This window comes from Manis javanica, chromosome 6 (genome assembly GCF_040802235.1).
Source record: "Manis javanica isolate MJ-LG chromosome 6, MJ_LKY, whole genome shotgun sequence".
In the NCBI taxonomy this organism is placed as follows: domain Eukaryota; kingdom Metazoa; phylum Chordata; class Mammalia; order Pholidota; family Manidae; genus Manis; species Manis javanica.
This window is the reverse complement of record NC_133161.1, coordinates 145,355,606-145,377,615: the sequence shown is the minus strand read 5'-3', so window position 1 is coordinate 145,377,615 and position 22,010 is coordinate 145,355,606. Positions and strand designations below refer to the sequence as shown.

Sequence of the window (22,010 nt, the reverse complement as noted above, 5' to 3'; positions counted from 1 at the left end):
GCTCCCACCCCGGCCCCTGTGAATCTTTCCAACTGGGAGCAGTGAGTCTTGCAAAGTGCGGGGTGAGGGGGGATGTGAAATAGGAGAGATGTGGCCAGGGAAGAAGGTGGGGAGAGATGGAGAGGCCCAGAGAAGGCGGAAGCAGGGGAGTGGAGGGGAGTCTCCCTGGATGAAGGGTAACTTGGACAAGTTGGAGTGTGACACAGGCCGAAGGGGAGGGCTGGGGATAGGGAGACAACTGGCCAGCAGGTAAAGAGGAAGTTTTATAGGTTTTCAGTAGCCAAGAGAGGAGAAGGTGGCCATCAGAGGTCAGAGCTGTTTGCAGAGCGCTGTGGGGTCAAGGGCCAGGCTGCAGGGCTGGGGCCCGGCGGGCCTACTAAGAAGGCTTTGCCTCTGTTTCCAGGCACTCTCACTGCACCTTGCTGTGCAGTCATGGGGAGGCAGGTTCAGGGTTACCGTCCCCCTCCCCCTCCCAAGTCTTTGGGCTGTAAGAGGCCAGTCCCCTGTCCTCACCACGTGACATGATGGCTTCAGCACCACACCCCCTGGACTTGAATTCTCTGCTATTTTCTAGCCATGTCACCTGTGGGCACATGAATTAGTGTAGCAGAACCCTGGCCTCCTCATCTGTACATGTGAGGGAAGAATGCAAGCTTGGGAGCTGTCCCGACGGTGAAGTCAGCTGATATAGGAGAATGCTTAGCTCAGTGCCAGGAAGAGTAGGTGCTCGGGAAATGGTGGCTGCTCTTATTAGTCTAATCAACACGCACGCATCCCCCCACCCTCCGCCCTTCAAGCCCTTTCAGGCTGGATATGTGCCCCTCGGCGCAGCCCTTCCCAACCGTGTCAGCCCCACCAGAGAGCCAGCAGAGGGCACGCTGCAGGCAGGGGTGGGGTAGGGGACGACAGGCAAAACTGGGAGGGTGAAGGCAGAAGGCCAGGAGGACTGTCACCTTTTATCTACAGTCTCGACTGGAAGGACAGGGGACGCTTTGCCCTGGCTGAATGGCCAAAGCCACAAGTTAGACTTGGCCTGATCTATGGAAAGAAGGGCCCAACTGATGCCTTACTCCAAATTCCCATCCTTTCCCAACCTCTTTCTCACTGTGACTAAGGGCTTGCCCCTCCCCGAAAACCATGGACAAATGAAGATGAATAGGGAGGAGGGGTACAAGGGTACAGAGGTGGCCTGGGGAGAGCCTGACTGGTAAGAAGACAGAGGGTCAGGAGTTAACCTACGTGTGGTCATAGTTATCTTCAGGCAAGCAAGAGTTAATCCCATTTTTATCATTTGTTCCTAAAATGAGGGCTGCAGAAGGCCACTGTTGGTAAATTTAGAAAGCATCATAAAGTATGCCCGGATATATGAATCTTCTCAGCAACACCCCCGAGCTATGCTTGAATACCTTCCGGGATGGGGCTCTCGTTTTCTCAGAGAAACTCAGCCCTCTGCAGAGTCGGGTCTTTTACTGGATCAATATCTGTCCCTGCCCACTAGCCCTAATGTTCCACCTTGGGGCAGAATGGGACAATCTAATCCCTCTCCCCTGGGGCCACAGGCCTGGCCACTGCACTGGCTGCAGCTGTGACACACACTTCCCCTCCTAGCAGACCACAGCCTCTCCATCTGCCCGTTTGCCCACAAGAGGGGCTCTCAATCTGTTGAGTCAAATGGATCCCAGTCCCTATGCCACCTGTTTGCAGGGAATTTGTCCCAGTTGAGCAGCGGAGGCAGCTGCGGTCAGTATAAAGGTGACTCTGCCAGGGCTGCGAGGGAAAGCCCCTCCCGGGGGATTCCCCAATGGCCAGGCTGAGCGTCCAGTGTCTACTTGCCCCTCCTTCCCTAGCACCTCCTGGACTCTCAAGGTCATTATTGCCAGAGAAAAGGAAAAAGCTGCTTTCCTAGGCTACCCACTCATAACTCATCTATTCCCATCACCTCCATCCCCAGAGTCTTTCTCCCTTTTCTAGCTAGAGGCCTCCTCTGCTGTGCGGAGCCTGCAGAGCAGGCAGGAGGCCCGGGAGCCTGTGGGCTGTGGGGAGGACAGCCAGCCTGGAGCCTGATGGGAGATCCTTGACAAGTCCTGCCACGCGGCCTTAAGCAAGTCAATTCCTTGTTCTGGTCCTCAGTTTCCCCTTCAGGATAGTCAGGAGCTTTGGCCAGGTAACCCCGGGAGCCCGCCTGTGCCTGATGTTGTAAAGATCTCCTCTCCTGCCCCACTCCTCTTGGCCCTCAAGACCAGTCCTACGGACTCTGAAAGCCTCAGCACGCAGGCCCCTGTTCCATGGCAGCAGGCCATGGGCAGGCCCAAGCTGTGCCAGATCCCTGCAAGGGGCTCCGCTGGGAAGTGAGGAGCAGTGAAAATGGAGAGGCTCTCGTAGTGGCCCCTCCACCTCAGTCAGGGGACACCGGAAACCAGTGACCAAGTCTGAGCCCCAGAGTGGGAGGCAGCCCTTCCCCCACAGGCAGCTTGTTCTGCGATCAGGGCTTCCCCTCCGGCCCCAAGCAGGCTGGGCCAAAGGCCAGTCAGTTTAGGGGAGAGGCCTCAGCCAGATGCAGCCCTCCAGAGGCCGGGCCTGGCTCCAGAGGGCTCCGAGAGAAAAGTCCCAGGAGGAGGAAGCCAGCCAGAATCCCCGCCGCCTTCTGCTGGCTCCACATCCCCCTCAGTCCACCTCCACTTCGCTGTCTGTCAAGTAGAGAAGCACCTTCTCCGGCACCCCTTCCTTGGAAGGATCTGAGGGCTTTGGAGCCAGACATCCTTTTAAACCGAGGTGCCCGTGACCCTGTTAAGTGCCAGCCACCTCTGTCTAATGCTGCCATCTCCTTTTTGGCTTCTTTCTCAAGTTGTAATCTTTGCAGGATTAGGACTAATGTCAGTCTCCTCCTGGAACATTCTACAATGCATCTGGCCACTGACCACTGGCGAAGTTCTCTGGGTCACAGGCAACAGACAGAAATGACAAGGAAACCAGGAGAAAGGGAGGGCCAAGCCACGCGAGCATTTCCTCGCCCTTCAGAAAGCTGAGGCTTTTCTTACCCAGCGAGCCTCCTAGGCAAGGGCACGTGCATGCGTGCGTGTGTGTGTGTGTGCGTGCGTGTGCGCATGCATGCGTGCATGTGTGTGTGTGCGTGTGCATGTGCGTGTGTGTGTAAGAGAGAAAAACTGCAAGGAGAGACATAAGGACAGCAAGCAAGAGAGAAAAGACCTGGTGTGTCTGGGCCAGGGGGACGCCTTTGGTTCTGAACTCAGAGCTGACTCAGCAGCACATAAACAAGACACAGCAGCCTGACTCCTGCCCTGGCCACTCTCGCCCATGAAGTCTCAGGAGGGCAGACTGAGCAGCTGCCATCTCTTCTTCCCAAATCTAGAGCAGGCAAAAGAGCTATCTGCCTAGTCAGACTCAGCTGAGAAAGACGGGGCAGTCTTCATCCCAGAAATAACCAAAAGGCCTCCAAGAAGTGGGTGTTCAGCCACTCTGCCCTCAGGGTGCTCCCAAGGTGAGAGAGAGAGAGAGAGAGAGAGAGAGAGAGAGAGAGAGAGAGAGAGAGAGAGAGAGAGAGAGAGAGAGAGTCCCCTGGGATTCTGGGAAGACAAAGGGGAACAGAGATGAAACATCTTCAGCAGGGGTAGCATAGAACAGCTCGGTCCTTGGCAGGGGTCTGGTAGTGTCAATGCAATGACCAGGAATGGGGCCTGAGGGGGCCCTGTCAGGATCCTGGCAAAGCCTCATCTCACTCCACTCTGTACCCCTGAAAAAAGCCACATTCAAAGGATATTCAGGAGAGACGATGTGTTTATTGTAGCAATAGATCCAAGCAGTAAGACAAAGTGCAGAAGAAAGTCCGCTCCAAAAGCAGACACACCGCACACTCAGGTCACAGAGGACTGTTCGAGTCCTTCTCCCCAGCACCTCTTCCAGCCACGCACAGCACATAAAGCCCAGAAAGTGCAGAAGTTGTTGGGTTTTCCCCTCCAAGTGCACAAAGAACATAACATGATTTGCCTTTGGTGAACCAACTTGAAACACTGAGAAATGATTGTTCCCCCGCCCCCAGCCCAGTGGAACTTTTGGGGTGGATGTAGTGAGATGTTTTATATTTGTATATGTAATATACCTATACCTATATATAGACTATGTACAATGCGTCAGCAAGCTTCAATAAAGGAAGACATAAGCAGGAGGCCCAGTAAGAGACAGGCTGTCTATCCTTAAGACATAAGTAGGAAGGAAAATTCTTGATGCATCACCCATTCCAACGGCTCCAAGCCATTTCCATGGCCTGGGACTATCTTTTGGACCTGGCCAGTATTTTCCATTGTCCTGCTGCTTAACCTGACCTTGCAAACACTTATCAGCCCACCTCCCCAAGGAGATTCATAGGGAGAAATATGGATCCAACCAGCTTTTCCTTTTTATAAATTGGGAATAACTGGGATTAGTCCAGAGCTAGGGGGCAGATGGCTACTTCCAAAGCCAGTTCCAAGGCACCTCAAGGCATTTCAGTCCTGAAAAATGGTACTCTGTTCTGAGAAGCTCCATCCCATGGGTTGGCCAGCCCATATCTTTTTACAGTGGCCCTTAATTAGAAGGAAGAGACAGACAGACAGGGGGTTCTGAGACAGCGGGAGAGGCAGCGGCAGTCGAGAAAACCAGGACTGAACCCAGCAGTGCGGTGACCCGGACATGCAGCCCGAAGTGGGGCTTGACCCCCACGGTGCAGGAAAGGGAGCAGTTTGCTGGCATAAACTAGAAGCAGGGCAGAGCCACAGCTTGCTGACTTCCCACCTCTTCTCACAGAAGCCCCATTTTTTTCCCAGCCTCACTGCCTGGGGGAGGCAGCTCTCTGAGATCTCTGGCAGAGTCTCAGAGGCTTAAGAAGGAGTGCATTCGAGGGTGGGCACCTGGGGCAAAGGCAGTTCCTGGCTCATCCCCATCTGTTCGGGCTCCTGAGGCTCCTGGGGAGGCACATTGCTCTCCCCGGTAAGGGCAGAGAAAGGAAGGAACCCAGAAGTCTTTGGGTTCTTTATGGAGAATTAGGATTTAGAATCAACCTGGGAAATATTGCAAGTAAGTCCCGTAAATGTTGTGTGGCCTGGAAAAAGGTTCCCAGCATCAGCACAGACCGCCCCTCATCTTGGGAGAGGACAGCACTGACGAGGCTGCCCCAAAGTGAAATCTGCAAGCTGGAGAAGTACTGCAGCCACCCCTGGCCTCAGCTGGCATGAGGCCCTGCCAGCCGTCCCCCTCTCAGCTGGTTGGTTCCAAGAACGGGCAGTATCCGCCTGCCCCAGGCATCCTGGAGCTTAGCCCACCCCCATTGGCAGTGTGTTGATTGGCAGTTAGGTACTGAGCCTACCGAGTTAGAGTTTCCAGATGGGGTGGGCTCACGCCACCCAGGGGCTCTCTGCTGGCTGCCCATCCCCCACTCCACACCCACCTCTCTGGCCTCTCACCCTGCTCCCTGCTCTGTCTTCCCTCTTCCTTCCTTTCCTCCCTCCCCAAGGCCTTCTTCTCCAACTCCAGCCCTGGAAACAGTGGCTGCAGAGGGGGAATTAGATGCACCAAAAAAATTAATCTTGGTCCCCATAGCGCTGACCTGGCAGTTCCCAACTGTGTTATGGCTTTGTGTGTGTCCCCAGCACCCAGCACAGTGCCTGGCACACAGGAGATGCTCAATAAATGGAAGTTGAACTGAATTAAACTGAATCTCCCATATGTTATTGCTCTCTCCCCAAACTGGCCATCTGATGGGCAAAGGCAGAGAATGGTCCCTGAGACTGTCACAGTCCTGTCTCCACCCCTTTCCCCAGACAAGTTCCAGCCCTGGGCTCTGACACCCTGAGCCCGGGCAGGGCCTGCGCTCCTGGCAAGGCTGGGAGGTGCTGAGGAGGGTCCCATGGGAGGCAAGGGGCACTAGCAGCAGCTCTGCCCTCTGACCCCCAGCAACCTGTCCCTGCCCCAGCCACCCCAGAGTGTGGAAGGGCTGGGCTCCTCCATGCTCTGCACATCCGTCCCCAAAGGCCCTCCCACCGGGAAAGCTGTGGCTCTGTTGACCCAACCTGGACACTCAGGAGCCAGAGGAAGTGGTAGGACCCTCGGTGAACCTCAGTTTCCCCATCTGCAGGATGCCCTGGCTAGTTGATCTCTGAGGTCTTCCCAGGTGGTGTTCTCCACGTCAGCATTTACTCTTGTCTCTCTCTCTCGAGGCTTAAATAAGTCCCTCTTAATGTGAGTAAAATGGCAGTGAAATTGGCTCTCCACAAAGGCTGCTTGCTTCCGTACTGCGGGAGTTGTTGGCAAGGGAGGACGTAACACGGCTCCAGACGTGGCCTGGCGGCTGGGGCCTCAGCAGCCCCCAGGTTCCCCTCACACTCCACAGGGCATCCCAGGCCAAAGCCAGAGGCCACCCCGCAGAGGGTGACCCGGAAGGCTGGAATAGAGCTGCAAAGGGAAGCCCCTGCCCACCCTGCGGGGCCTCCTGCCCTGCCCGCTCTGCCCTGGCTGCCCCCCACCCACCACCAGCGCTCACCCTGCAGGAAGGCGGGTGCAGAGCGCTCCGTTGCCCTGCGGAGCCCCAACCGTTTAGCCCCTCAGCTGAAGTTCGTCCCGTTAGTGAGTATGGTGAAAAATGACCACTACTGGACCCAGCGCACCCATGGCCCAGCCAGCGGCTGTTCAGTACTAGTCTCGCCAAAAATCCCACGGGACTGGGGCCAACCGGGAGCCATGAGGCTTCTATTGCAGCAGCTCGGCTGGAGAAGGGGTTGAGCTGAGCTCCTGGGGCCAGGCTGTCCCTGCTGGCCTCCAGCCCCGGCTTCCTCAATACTCGGGAAACGAAGTCCTCCTTCAACAACGCTCCCGACCCAGGCACCGGGAGCCGTCACAGGAAGGCCGTTCCCCTCCGAAGCCACACCACACAGTCCCCGCACTAGGCAGCCAGACAGCTGCCTCCTCCACTGCCCTCCCACCCCCCCTGCCTCTCAGGGCTGGCAGCTCCAAGCCCCCTGTCCCTCCCCCAGGGCCCACACACCCCAGACGCCTTGGCAGGTCCCTCAAAGGAGAGGTGGGTCGCTCTTGGTGCAGGGTGGGGGATACGAAGTGAGGGGCTCAGAGGGGCCCAGGCGGGCCCTGGGGTCCTGGTTCAAGGGAAGCATACCAACAGAGGGCGGGCAGGGGCACACTGTGCAGGGCGGAGGGCGGGAGGAGGACAGGGCGCGGGCCGGGGCTGCAGGGCCGCCGCTGCAGGGCCGCCGCAGTTACTTGGTACTGTCCTCCACGTTGCCCTCGCCGTCCGTCTTGCCCTCCTCCTCCGTCTTCAGGTCGTCTGTGCTCAGCTTCTGCTCCTTTTTCCTCCTCACGCACTTCACGACCATCAGCACCAAGATGACCACAGCCAGGAAGCCCCCAACGGAGGCGCCCACGATCACGGCCACCGTGGAATCCCGCTCAGGCGGCTCTGCAGAAGCGAAGGCCACAGGGCTGGGCGGGAGCCTCCTCCAATGGCACCGGCCCCCCAGGATGCACGGGGGGCCTGACTTCACTCTCCTCCGTGGAAAGGACTTAAGTCAAAGCCAAAACCCCACCCAGCCATTAATAGCTAAGTGTCCCCTCCCCAAACCCCAGGGCACCTAGAGCCCCGGGGGAGGGCAGCGCCGTGCAGTATTAAGAGCGCTGGACTCTGAGATCGCACAGACTCCAGTCTGAGTTCTGACTGTACTATATACTAGTTGGGTGACTTCAGGTAACTTTTTTAAGCCTCAGTTTCCTCCTCTGTACAATGGGGATAATAATAGTTCCTCCCACGCAGGATTTTATGAGGATGAAATAGGACAATGCATATATAGAGTTCAGCCCTATAACTGAGACATAGTAAGTGCTCAATAAATGAAGGCTGCTATTATGATTCTTAAGATTGTAATCATGATCGATATTATCACAAGGACTCTCTGAGACAGGTTCCCAGGCCTCCGAGGCCTGGAAGGAGAAAAACCCCCGACGCCTCCCTCCGTTTACAAGGGCGCGGCCCGAGCAGCCCTGAGCCGGGACTGCCGACTGGCGGGCAGCAGTGGTCCGGGGCCCGCAGCAGCGCCTCACCTTCCAGGAGGACCTGCAGGAGGATCCTGCCATGGCCACGGTGGCGGTCGGGCGGGTTCATGACGTAGCAGTTGTAGGTGCCCTCATCCTCCAGCTGCACGTTTCTCAGAGTCACGGACACATCGTACTTGCTGGGGTTCCCCGAGAACTCCACGCGGTCTCGGAACTGCTCCAGCTTCAGGTTAATGATCTTCATGCGGAACTGGAGGAACTGGGAGCAGGGTGAGGGGCAGGACGGGGATGGATGAGCAAGGACCTGCCAAGGGAGCGGGGTGCCCCTCCTCCTGGGCAGCCTCAGAGCTGGGAGAGAGGCAGTTACCTCGGATCTCCACCTCCCTCCCAGGGCCACCCAGGTACGACACCACACCTCCTGCCAAAGCCCTGCGGAGCAGACAGCCCACAGGGTGCTCCGGGGCCCGGGTATTCTGGGGTCCTGATCCAGCGCAGGAGCAGGTGGTGGAAAATGTGTGCTCAGCATGGGATCTCCTGCTCATGCCCCACCCCCATGCCCCATCTCTGCCGCAGGACTCACCATCTCCTCGGAGCAGTTACTGCACCCCTGGTAGGTCCAGTTCAGGGAGAACTGTTTGTGGTTCACTGTGTAGCAGGAGTTGAAGGTGCACGGCAGGCGGGCATCAGAGCCGTTGAGGACATTGAGGGTGGCAGGTACTGTGACTTCCATGCTCCGCCCTGGTGGCACTGTGGACAAAGCCACAAGCTGGTGAGGACTCTGTGTGACAGAGCTGGAGAGGGGGCCAGCCTTCTGCACCTGGCAAGGAGCGGAGCAGGAGTTATGGCAGCAGGCTGGGTCCCTCAAGGCTGAGACCGAGGGGACAGCGTGGGGTGGGCAAGGCTCAGAAGAGGCACCTGACGTGACCCTCGGGGTGAAATGGAGAGCAGATCAACGTTGAGATGGCAACAGATCAAACTGGCTGTCAAGCCAGGGATGGACAAATGGCCCCAAGCCTTTTCCAGGGCCATTGCTGTGCACCCCTCCACCTGGCTGTCCTGTCCCAGTCCTGCCATTGTCTCCTGTTAGCTGAGAACCCTGGACAAGGGGCTTCACTGTGCTGGCCTCAGTTTACCCCTTCCTCCCCACCACTTCCATCCACCTCCGCCGAGCGAACGCTCTCCCAGCTAAAGCCACAATGTCCCGCGTGGGGGGACAGCCGGAGATTCAGAAGGCCTTGCGCTCTCGGCACCTGAGCCGGAGTAAAGCGGGGTGCCCGGCCCAGCCCGGCCCCCTTGCCCTCCCCGGACTTCCAGCAGGCAGGAAAGAGGACAGAAGAACAGTGAACGGGAAGAGGTGCCCCAGAAGACTTGGCACAATTCCAAGGGACCAGCTGATGGGTCTACAAGGACAGAGGTCCCTTTTGGAGAAGTCAGGCCTGCAAACACCACAGCCAGGAGCCGATACAAGCTGAAAGGGTGGCAGGGTGGGAGGAGCAGGTTTCTGCGAAATCCCGTAGGGAGCTCCAGCCTTGGTCCAGGAGACCTGGGTGCGGGAGCTGAGAAAGGCCCAGTCAGACATCCTAAGCAGGGCAGAGTCCAGAGTGAGGTGAGGGGGCCAACGTCCTTCCAACTGAAATGGCTGTGCCCCTCACAGGGCAGAGAGCCTCAGGTACAAAATATAAGGGGCACCCACTCTTGGGGTCATGCCATACCTCTTTAAGCTGCACCCTAGGCCCTCATTTGCCTCACCCTAGTCCTGGCCTTCATTCTAAGGTTCTAGGCCAATATTGTCAAAACCTCATCCCAAAAGATTAATTTCCTTTGTAGAGGATAAACAGCAATGCTCAGCATCAATAATTTTTCCACTTATTTACCAAATACTTAGAGATCGCCTACTACACTCCAGGACTCAGTCTAGACCCTGGGGGTTACTGCTGTACACAGAGTCTCTGCAACATGGAACTTGTATTCCACGCAGGCGACAAACATTAACAAGGAAAAACACTAATGTCACTTCAGGTAGTGACACATGGCAAGGACTATAAGGAACACAGCCAGGTGAAGGGGGGGGTCAGGGAAAATGCCCTGAGCGGGGAACATGCAGGCAGCTCCTGAGTGAAGCAGGGGAGGCGGTCATTGGAAGTTTTGAAGGAATCGAGTTCTGTGGCAGTGGAATATCAAGAGTGAAGCCCCAGGGGCTGGAATAGGCTTCATGGGTCTGCGGCACAGGAGCAGAGCCGTCAAGGGGACAGACCCTGAAGCCCGAGGTCTAAGAGTTAGGCAGTGACCAGGTGGTCAGGGGCCTCACTGGCCAGAACAAGGCATTAGGACTTTATTCTCCCAAGAGAGGTAGGAAGCCACTGGGGGGCTGGTGGCAGGGGGCATCTAGAGAGCTGCCCGGGGAGAGCCGTGGCTGCTGGTACGGAGAGGTCACACGGACGTGGGCTCCATTCCAGCTCTGCCCCAAGTGGCTGGGGGAATGTGGGCCAGCCTCCTCACCTGCTAAGCCTCATTCCTGTGCTCTGCAAAACTCAGCAGACGACACCCCCCCTCCAGGGTTGGCATGATGATTAAATAGGATGAAATATAGAAAGCACAGCACAGTCTGCCTAGCATAAGTGCTCCTGGAGAGCTCTTATCTAAAATTCTCCTCCAGGTCTGCCCCCAGCAGAAAGGGCCTCTGGGGCCATCTGCCCGCACAGCACAGCCCCTTGGACCTCCCCCAGGCCCAACAGGGGTGCAGCAGGGTGGGAGGATGCCCTGTAGGGTTTTTCCATTTCAAACTGTTTGCCTTGTGCAAAGTTGCAGGGCCCCACCCCAGGAGTGGCCGTACTGTGATAGCGAAGTCTGCTCAGCCCATCTCTGAGGGTGTGTGGCCAGAGCCAGTATGGAGAACTCAAGAACAGAAGATGCTCTGACCTGCTTGTCCTGGAGGCCAGGCTGAGCCCTAGATAGAGGGTTCGGCATGCACCCCCATCCAAGGGCCTAGGCTCCCAGTGTGCACTGAAGTGCCCGTCCCGGGAGGATGAACTGGGGCGGCTGAGAACAAGGCCCGGCTCCAAGCTCTCCACTTTCATACCATTACGGAAGCACGGCGCCAGCACCAGGCAAGGAGGAGGTGTGCAGAAAATGCCATTGCCGCCCCCGCTCTGCAGAGGCAGGGAAATCTGCAGGGAAGGAGCCTGGCAGGGCCTTGTCCTGAGCTCACCTCATGTCCCAGGAAGGCCCTGCCTCCCCAGCCCCCTTCTTTGGAAGGGTTTGCTACTTGCCAGGATCCCCCCAGCCAAAAGGAGCCTCCAGGTGATACCAGGAAGTAGCAGACCTGGCTGACCCACCCCCGGCTCTGTCCTGCCCCCGGCCCAAGACATCACTCCCATTAGAACTGGAACCCCACAGGGCAGCTCCCTCCACGCTTAAGGAGCCAGCACTCCCTGTGTGGGAGGGCAGAGCAGAGGAGAGCAGAGGGGCCTTTTCTGGCTGGCAGGAGGGGGCAGAGGGAGGGGCGCACCACAGGGTCCTCCCCTGCAGGCCTGCAGCGCTGCCCCTGCCGGCGGCACCAGGAGGAACCCGCGTGCCCTCTGGTGGTCAGAGAGGCCGAACATGAAGTCCCAACTGCAGGAAGGCCCAGGGTCACAGATCCGAGGAAGCCAGGGCGGGAACCTCAGATCCAGACCCCATGCCTTACCAGTGAGGAAAGCGAGGCCCTGAGAGAGACACTCAGAGGCCAGAGACAGGCTACAAAGCTGGGCCAGTACCATGGTTTCTGACCCCTGGTCCCGGTGCCCCCCTCAGCCTGCATCTTCTCAGGATCACAGACCCAAGGCAAAGGCCAGAGGCCTGTCACCAATCCAGGCCCTCATGAAAGACAGAAAGCCATCATGCCACGAGGTCAGAACTGTGCACAAAGTCCTGTTCTCTCGATGAAATCCCTTGCTCCAGGAAGGTAGCAGATCCATGGCGAGGACCACAGAAAGGACTTCCTAACAACAACAGAGCGCTCACTGTGTGCCAGGCGCTGTTCAAGCAGCCTGCAGACACCACCCCCACTTTCCAGATGAAGAAACTGAGCACAAGGAAGTTAAGTGGGCAACTCAAGTTCACAGCTAGCAGGTGACAAAGCTAGATTTGAACCCAGGCTGCCAGGCTCCAGACAGAGAGCTGAGGGTTGAAGCTGGGTGAGGGGGTGATGACCATTCCAAGGAGTGTCAGGGACCAGGCCTCCAGTCCACAGGGCAGGCCCAGCCCCACCACTGCCAGCCCCCAGCCCCAGGCAGGCTGGCCAGAGCGTAATGGCCCTATTTAAAGGGCCCTCCGTACAAGGGGAGCCACAGTCTTCCTGGCTGTCCCATTTGGGACCAGGCCAGGGGCCTGGGACTCCTGATTTCTAGCCACAGAAAGGAAGTAATGATCAGCGGGGCTGCAATAAGGACATGCGTTTGATCTTAGCTCCAAAGCACCACGGTGCCCAGGCATCCCCACTTTCTCTGGCTTTCTCTGGGCCCCATGTCGTACCCTCTCCTAACTCACCTATCCTGCAGACATCACAAAATTGGCTCATCTCCTGGAGAGACTGGAAGTTCATTGCTCTCACTCCTCTTTGCTACCCCAGAGCAACCTGTGAGGTTGCTTGGTTAAAGAGAGAGAGACACTGTGTCTAAGCAGGGAAATTGTCTCCCAATCTTCTGGAGCACTCTGTCCCCTTGGGCAGCACCTGCCTCACAGGTGGAGGTGACACTCAGCCCGTCTCCTGAACTGCCTCACCCTGTGGACCCTCTCCCACTCTAGGGACTCCACTCCCAGCCTAGTCCACTCCCGTGCAGCCAGGAGAGCAACATGTCCTCTCGCCATCGCTCCCCCTGAAACCTCCACTGGCTCCCTGTTACTTTGGGATTCCTGGCACGGCTTCCGAGCCCTTTGCCATCTGGGACCAGCCTACACCCTGGCCCCTTCTGCCAGCTCCCAGCCCTCCAGGCTTCCTCCACTCCAGGGACCCCAGAGTTCTACTCTTCCAGACGCCACCACCTCCTTTTACCCCTCCGTGCCTTTGCACAGGTTTTTGCTTCAGGCTGAGGAGCTCCTTCGCCCTTCTGCCCCTGGGGTCTTCCTCCATACCCTGCAGGTCCCTGTGACTAAGGCAGGTCCCACTGCCTCCATGACAGCTCCCCAGTGCCTGGGCCCTCTCCCCAGCCCTGTTTCTATTGCCTCCACATGCCTTGGAGGCAGAATGGCCTAGTGGCCGAGGCCAGGGTTCTAGAGCCCTGGTCTGATCTTAGGCAAGATAGTTAACCTTGCAATACTTCCATTTCCCCATCTGTAAAATGGGGGACAATAATAGAACCTACCTCCTTGGGCTGTTGGTAGGATGAAAAGACTAAACTAATGTATAAAGTTCACAGCAGTGCCTAGCACACAGTCAGCCCTCAACAAAGGATAGCTGCTGTTATTGTTATCACAACATATACAACAATGTGTTGTTATTATTTGATGCACCTGCATTCTGAATCCCTCGGGAAGCCCTGAGGAACTGATTCTCACTCATATTGGTATCCCTGAACCTAGAACAGCGTGTGACACACAGAAGGCACCCCATAAAAGTCTTTAGAAAGAAGGGAAGGCATTTTCCTCTCTATGTCTGAGTCCCTGCCCCCAGGAGCAGACATGTGCAGGGGCTTGAGTGAGGACGAGGCTGTACTTTCCAGGTCCCTGCTAACTAACCCACACTTTGGTAACCAGGCTTGTGATCACAGAGTTAATAGTCTCAAGAAATCTCTAGGGAAGCCCAGTTTGGGTTGTTTCTAACCAAAAGCTAGTCTCGCATGCTCCTGCCATGTGTACAGAAGGCTGCTCAGCATGGCCCCTTCCCTTTGCCAGCTCTGTAGTCATCCTCACAAACCCAGCCCCTGATCCAATCCCCGCCCTCATCACCTGCGACATCCTTCCATCTGGGGACGGATGCCGCCCAGCAGAAGTCCCACTGTCCACCTGAGCACTCTGCCTTGGAGTTCCGAGGTGTGACTTCTCACAGCACCGATCAGATTCAAGTTGCAGCACCCCATTCCTGCATCCTTCCCCCCAGGCTTGCAGAAAAGCTTTAGCTTCCTCCACTACCACCTCACCAACCCCCTCCCTGACCTCTTTACCCCAGATCCATGTGCCCCTCCACCACGGAGCCCCTTTCCTTCCTTCATTTGGATCAGACTCTCACAAGGCTGCCTCCCTCCTGCAGGAAGCTCTCCCCAAATCCCCCAAAGAGTTCTCCATCCCTGGCTCCTGGCACACAGGTGTTTCACCCAACTCCCTCTCTTTTACCTGCCCTTGAGATTCCTGGACCAATTATTATTAATACAGCAGTACCACTTCTTGAACATCGGGGGCAGTAGAAGTCAACGGTTAAGAAGATGCTGCAGTCAGACAAGCAGGGGTTCAAATTGCAGCTCATCTTAAACTGGCCGTGACCTTCTTAGGCAAGTTACTTAACTTCTCTGTGCCTGTTTCCTCTCCTGCAACCTGAGAGTAATAGCTGTATCTACTTCCTATGATGACCGAATACCATGAACACTGAACAAGAGATGTAGCCAATGGGCACGTGAAAAACATTCATAAAGGTTAGTGTTACTGAGCACCTGTTATATGCCAGACTCAAAAACACAACCTGGCGGTAGGCATTCCTCAGTTTACCTGTGAAAGAACTGGGGCTCAGAGGGGTCAAGTAACTTGCCGGCGGTCATGAAGAAAATGACAAGGTAGCTTTAAACCAGATCTGATTCCAAGGCTCATGCTATTTGTACCGCCCAAGCTTCCAAACATTTCTGCTCTGTCATTAATATGTCCAGTAACTGAGCAAAGCTAATAGGCCTCCCACAGGCTGCCGGGGACTCTGCACGGTCTCTGTTTAGCACTCCTGCCAATATCCAGCACAGCTCGCCAGAGGAAGAGAGAAATTGTGATGGGGAATATCCCCACTGACAGCCCTTGGACTTGACCAACTGCTACACCGGCAGTGAGAAAATTTAGGAGCATGAATGAGAATACCTATAAAGCAGGCTTGCAAACACCACTCCAGCCCAGCTACGTACCAGTAAGTAAGTGGACAAGTATGAAATTTACATTCAGATCATGTGTCAGCAGTCCACCAGGCTGGGCCAGGCAGGCCTGAGACAGGGTGTCAAAGAGGCACAGCCACCCCGAGCCCACGGGCTCCTTTCTGATCTCTTGATCCCTTCGCCTGAGCCCTCCTCCCGTCCCTCCGGCCCAAGCCAGAGGCCTTCTCCGTCAATGCTCGCCTCGGCCGCTCTCTTCCCAGCCCAGAGCTCATTCCTCAAGCCTGCTTCCCACCTACTCCTCAACACATTTCCCCAAATCAGGGGTACAGATTTCCAGGAAGCCGGGCCCAGACTCGACTTTCTGCCCCAACTCCCCCACATGCTCTTTCCTCATATCCTGAATCCACCAGATTCCAAAGGTCAGGGTTCACAAATGAAACCCTTTAAGGTCACACAGGTCCCAGAACCCCACATGTGCAGCAGCTGAAAGAAAAATCCATGAAGAGCCTCTGCGGGCCAACCTACCCCTCTGCCCCCACCCTACCATAGGTCCATCTCAGGGATACCCAAAGAAAAATCACCTCCCTTGACAACTGTCACCCCCGACAACACGGAGACCCCGATTCAGCGTTTCTGGGACCAAGTCATCCCGGCACTATGCAGTGCCCAGTAATGTCTTCCCCAGTCTCCGGCACCTCCCTTCCCAAGGACACCAAAGGGAAGCTCAAACAACTGTCGTCTCCTTTCCTGCCCCCTGCCCCCATCCTCTTCCAGCTGTGGCTAACGCTGAACCCTCAAGAGCATGCAGATGTGCAATCTAACTTACCCAAAGAGAAAAAGAGACTGAGCCCCGTGAGACTGAAGGCAGGGCGAGGTAGCCAGGCATCTCTGTGCATTTTCAGAGACTGTGATGTTAGTCGGGTGGGATATGGGAGAGCGTGAATTGGGGGGCCGAGGGCTACACGGGTGGAATGGTTGAATGCTAAAAAAAAAATGCACAGATGTACTTCAAAGACACATACAACATTACTGAAGCTTTATTTCCATCTCTCTAATATGGCCGGCTTGTCTGTGGCTGCTAAAAAGAGAGAGGGAGTGTGTGAAGGAGAGAGAGAAAAAGGGGGATGGAGTAAATTTTGTGGTTGGTGGATTTCAGAAAGCAGGTGGGAGGGCATAAAAGAGTCTTTCTGAAAAGAGCAAAGTTCCCAGAAATTGTCACCCTCTAAAACAAGAACTAAAGCAAATCTGACCTGTTTTCTTGGATGATTGTTGGGTTTTGAAAGCTGTTAGAAGAACCCATTCATTTCAAAGCTGATGTAAGGAGGAAATTCTTTTTGTCCTTTAAAAACACCCCATAAAGGAGTTGCTTGTTTTTGTGTTATTTGGAAAGGGAAGTGAGTTGGGGGGACTTTTAGGAAGTAAGGACTTCCTCCTTTTTCTAGCATTTCCACTGAAAACAGAACATTTGAAACAGGCTGTTGTAAACGCATCTAAGAGATCTTACAATCGGATGTTATACGGACCTTTGGGGAATCCTGATTCACTCAAATCAACAGCAAAAAGACATTCTTGAGACAACTGGGAAAACATAAACATGGACTGGGTGTTAGATTATATTAACGAGCGATTCTTCATTTTGCTGAGTGTGATAAAAACATGGTGGTCATATGCTTTAACATATTCATTTGTTATACACACTTGAGTGTTTCTAGGGGAAATGGTGACTGGAATCTGCTTTAAAATATTCCAGGAAAAGAAAAGAGAGGTGGTGGAGGTGAGTGACATGGAGTGGACAATGCTGATCACTGAAACGGCTCTCTCTTCTATTGCGTATGTTTGAACATTTTTCCTTTGAAAACAGAAGGAAAAATGGGCTAGGATCGCAAACAGGAGAACTTAGGTGGATTGCCAAGGTGGCCCTAAACAGAGAAGGTCTTCTACCTCTTCTGGGAAGACATTTAAGTAGAATCCAGGTTCTTGGGCAGCAAAATCACATGCACACGGGATGGGCCATCAGTGCACCAAAGAGGGAGCAACTCATCACTGTGAGCTTGAGCTCTGTGCCAAGTGCCTTATGCATGACATCTCGGCTTGACTGGAACCCTGGAATAGGTGATTTCTCTTCTTCTTCTTCTTAATTGCAAATAAGGGAAGTGAAGCTGGGGGCTCAACCCACCCAAGCTTACATAAGGTAGCGAAGGGCAGAGTCAGAGCGGGGATTCCGACTGAGGTCTGGGTAAAGCACTGGGTGTTGCGAGGATCCCTCATTGCCCATCTCCCAGGGGAGGAAACAGGAGACCTCCCATCAGGTTATTTAGAGACACGGGGAAGAGAAAACTGGCGTGGACGAGCGAGAGGAGTGTGCTGTGAAAGGAGCTGAGGGGCAGGGTGTGGAGGAATGAAATGGGGCCAGCACGGTGCTTGGCTCACAGCAGACACTCAATAGGCAGGTGATGCAGAGCTGCACTGGGCAGGCCTGAACGGATGAACGCAGGTGGAGAGGGAATGGGGGAAAGCAGACATCTGTGAAGGCAGCAGGACCTAGCCCGGCACTGAAGCTGTTGCCAGGGAGGACTGAACCGGGCCAGGTTCTGGGGACAGTACCTTAAGGCAGAGGGGAGGAGAGGAGACCTCCATTGCTCTCCACCCCCCAGAGGTGGTCATCAGGATGGGATCTTGCACAGACCCTGTACCCCAAGTGCCCCTATCACTAGACCAGAGAGAGTCTGGCTCGTCCACAGAACACACAGTCCACGGGAGGGAAAACCAGGGAAGAGGAGTGCAGCCTAGGGAAGAAAAAGTACCCTCCCTCCCAGGTCTGCTCCAGGTAGTGGCCCCGCTGCCAGGTGTGTCCTGAGGAATAGACGGGTTGAGCCCAGCCGGCCCAGCGCTGCTCCAGGCCCCAGCCAGATCCCATCCTGCAGCTCTGCCTCCCAGGCTGCCGCAGACACAGGTCAGCCCGAGAGTTTTAGTTTGACGTAGCCGGCCTCCTCTTTTTCCTTGATGCAGCTGAGGGTGCTTGCGAGGCGGTGAAGCTGCTTACCTTGCTCACTTGGTCACACGCTGGGCCCAGAAGCTTCTATTTTGGAACTTCTGAGATAAGACGTGCATCCGGAAGTTCCTCTGCTTCTGCCTAGAATTCGGCTAAGAAAAACCAGGTACATGACCTATAACAGAATAGCCTTTGTCAAACTCAGCCCTCAAGGACTAAGGGTCAGAAGGTACCCCATTAGGGGCGAGGTACCCTGGCAGGAGGAGAGGTACCCCTGAAACTCCCCACAGCTCACATGGGCCTCCTGATGCCCATTTGCTCCGAAAGAGTACGCCTTCCCTAGGGGCCAGTAAAATCCTGGGAAGCTGAAACTCAGAGAGGTAATTTCCAGAATGAAGACACCAATATAAAAAATGGCTACTTTGGGGAGTAAAATCCTATTTTTGGCATTTATATGCCATGCCATTTAGCGCTGAAGATGTTATCAGACAACATCCAATTACCTACTCCGCTGGGAGAAGCAGGATCACAAATGATCCAAAGAAAAGTAGTTTTCCTTTGCTGCTGGGAGGCCTCGCTGAGGCTACCGAGAGCCTCCCTAGATTGCCTGAGAGCCTCACCTCTCAAAGTGTGGTCCCCGGACCAGCATCATCAGCATCACCTGGGAGCTCCTTAGAAATGCAGAGTCCCAGGCCCCACCTCGGCCCCAAGGAATCCGAATCTGCATTCTTAACAGGAGCTCTGGATGATGCTTGAGCACATTAAAGTTGGAGAAGTGTTGTCTTCAAATCCTATGAAAAGGTTTGCCTCCTAGGAGCAAGGGACAATAGGGAGCCAGGTTTGGGTGGCTGGAGAGAAGGGGCTGCCAAGCAAGAACAAGTTCAGGATTCAACGCTGGCCTCCGGTGATCTGCACCTGGCCACCCGCTCGGGAATAACATGGTAGGAATTCATTTCACTCACCTCTCCTCTGCCCCACGCCCTTCTCAAGCCACTCCATACCAGGTGAGGCTTCTCCTGGCCTGCAGAGGCCTTCACATCTTGGTGCCTTTGCCTTTGAAGTTTCTTCCTCTAGGAATGCCCGTCCTCTCTCTTCTGCTTGGGAAACTCGTAGTCTTTTCAAATATCTTTTCCGAAGTCACCCATTCCTTATCTTCTACGTATCTATTCTCATCATGCTCCCCTGACACTACATTCACTCATTGTTTATCAATTCCCTCGTTCAACAAATTCAAGTATCTACTTAATGTCCCATATATGCCAGACAGTAGGCTAGAAACTAGAGACTCAGAAATGAATGAGATACAGCTCACCCTTTGAGAACTCACATTCTAGAAAGAGAAACATGTATAGAAAACCCATCCATACCTGGTATTGCTTGTGTCCCCATGTTATTAGGAGTTGGGGAATATTTTCATTTTTTGTTTACACATCTTACCTCCCCAGCTAGACCGTAACTCTTTAAGACTAGGGATTGTGTCTTATTCTTCCTAGTGCTGGGCCTCTAGTGGCCCCTGAACAGGTGGGAATGAACGTGTTTTACATCTGGGAAAGGGCAGAAGCTCCATCAGCCTGATCTTACTCAGCTGAAGAGCGACAGAACCAGGACGGGGAGCCAGGTCGGCACCCCACTCCCTAGGAAGTCCATGCAACAAGGGATTGCCCCACATGGGGTCAGATGCAAACAAGCTCACAGAAAAGATCTAAAGCAAGATCTCTAAGAGCTCAAGATCTCCTGGAGAATATACAGCCTCACAGCCACAAAACAATTAGAGGGCATCAGAAGATAAAACCTGGCAAGTGTAGGAACATCTAGGAAGATGTGAGGACTAAGAGATCACCCAGGCAGGACTCGAGAAGGGCCTTGAAGAAATGTTGATTTGGGCAGGCAGGAAGGGAAAAGGAACTCCAGGTGGGGAACACGGAGGGCAAAGCTTCGGAGCAGGAAAGACAAAGATATAAGGAGCAGGGGGTTCTGGTCATGAAAAAAAAATGGGAAATGTGGGTGGGAAGATAAGAAGGCACCCAAATTCAGAAGGCCAGGAACATACCACGTGCAGTTCAGACAGGTAATACTGCTGTCATCATCTGTGAAATAAGAAAGGTCTTAGCTTTCTGAGAAAACTCCAAGTTCCTTTATTTTTATACAGATATGTTTCGAAAGTTGGGATTACGGAAGTGGTGATAGATTGCCTGACATCCCTTGAGGAAGACAGACCACATTGGCAGACCAGCTGGCCAGCACAGAGGGTCGACAATCCTGGGAAACTTTGTTTAAGATGACAACTTGTCTGTGTTGGGATAAAACTTGCAACCTAAGGTTCTTTGACTCTAAATAACTCAGCTAGTTTAGTGGCGGCATGACACACACACGCATACACACACCCAGCTCGTGTTTTAGCAAATAAATTGCCAGTGTAGACAGGTAAGCATACAGACTAGCCAAGAGGAGACAAAGAGTCGTGTGGGAAGGAGAAGCAAAACCCTAAAGGGCTGGAGGATGGCTGCTGCCTTATGAAAGGGGCATAAACTCTGCAGGTCCCCGTGGACAGGCAGAACGCTTTGCAATTATTCCCATAGTCAAATTCTGACACTGCTAGATTCTCCATTATTCATGGCTAGCCCCCCACCCCCACCCCACCCTTAGGCTGCTTTCTGTTGGCGAAAGCCTGTATGCTTCTGGAAGCCTCAGAGTGCTGCCAAACCCTTCCCTGAGCTCAGCCTCCTAATGCTTTCTTTGGACAGGAAGAGGGACTTTGGAGTTTGGGGCAAAAGGGCTTCGGCCCACAGAAATACGAATCAACAAAAGATGGGGACTGAATCACTAGAAGGCAGACCCAGTTGGGAAAAACATATCGGAAGGGGATGGAGGGCTCAGATCAGACACTAGTCCCTCGATGACCTCCTCTAGTCCCCACGAAAAATCCTGTGAGTCTCCATTTGATACAGAGGGGAAGCAGCCTCGAAGAACTGAAGTAAACTTTGGCAACATTGAAGAGGAGAGCCAGGATTTAAGCCAGGCCTGTGTGACTCTGAAGCTCATTCCCTGGGCCGCTTCTTCATGTTCCCGGATTGAATGGACAACCACCCTTGGGAGAAGGGTACAGGCAAGCAAGCAGACATTTGCCATGGTCCTCTGCAGGGCTGTTTTGGTTTTAGGCAAAATTAGCATTTGTCAGTTGCAGGCTTCCACTCTCAATGACCCCATGCCTGTGTGTAAGAGGAAGCTTAGTAGGTAGGCAGGGTTAGAGGACAGAGGTGGGCTTCTCCTTCCTCCTCCTCAGTTACAATGGCTGAACCCAGAATGGACGCCACACTTTGAATGAACTGAATTCAAGCTTCGGCAGGGTAACCTCTAGAGGGGCTGCCCGCACTTCCACGACCAAAACTCCCTCCGCAGGACAGGGTGGGGAAGCAGCTCGGCACAGCCTCCCACTCATCTCAATTATTTTCTTCCACCCAGAACGACAGATGTAAAATCACCATCCATCCATTTAACTCTGTGTCCTGATGGTTCTGATCCAATGCCGATAATATTTGAGGAAGTAGAAAAGGGCCCCTTAGCCCAGAAATGGAACCACTTCTCCCACATCAACTCTTAGGGTATGAAAGAGTCCTCTTCCCCTCTCTACTTATCATGTCAGTATGTACCCCCCTCTCTGGTATGTCTTGGGCAGGATATTGCCTTCAATATGCATCCTGAAAGCCATTGACAAGCTCCTTATTTAGAGCTGGCAGGGAAAAAGCAGACACTGCATGACTCTGAGCCATGGCTGAACTAGAACAAAGAGAGGCTTCAGGCCTCCAAGTGGAGACCCAAGAGAAGGAGGCAATACTGGGTGTGTGCTGAGCGGGTCCTAATATTTGGAAAGTTAGGGGGAACCCTGCAGAAATGTAGCTCCACTTGAGGCTGGATCAGAAATCAAA

At 54.3% G+C, this 22,010-nt stretch overlaps 1 protein-coding gene across 2 annotated transcripts; it reads right to left on the bottom strand.

The window, feature by feature from the left end:
- Positions 1 to 3,777: 3,777 nt before the first annotated feature.
- SCN2B (sodium voltage-gated channel beta subunit 2) lies at positions 3,778 to 16,785 on the bottom strand. 2 transcript variants are annotated; one of them, XM_017642306.3, is made up of 4 exons: positions 15,919 to 16,785; positions 8,630 to 8,866; positions 8,098 to 8,308; positions 3,778 to 7,459 (listed from the first exon to the last, which is right to left on the bottom strand). In XM_017642306.3, exons 1-4 carry the CDS (start codon positions 15,976 to 15,978, stop codon positions 7,260 to 7,262), a joined length of 708 nt encoding a protein of 235 aa, XP_017497795.1. In that variant the 5' UTR covers positions 15,979 to 16,785; the 3' UTR covers positions 3,778 to 7,259. The 2 variants fall into 2 exon arrangements, with proteins under 2 accessions (XP_017497795.1, XP_017497800.1); XM_017642311.3 differs by having other exon boundaries at positions 8,630 to 8,796; positions 15,919 to 16,760.
- Between the last annotated feature and the right edge of the window lie 5,225 nt (positions 16,786 to 22,010).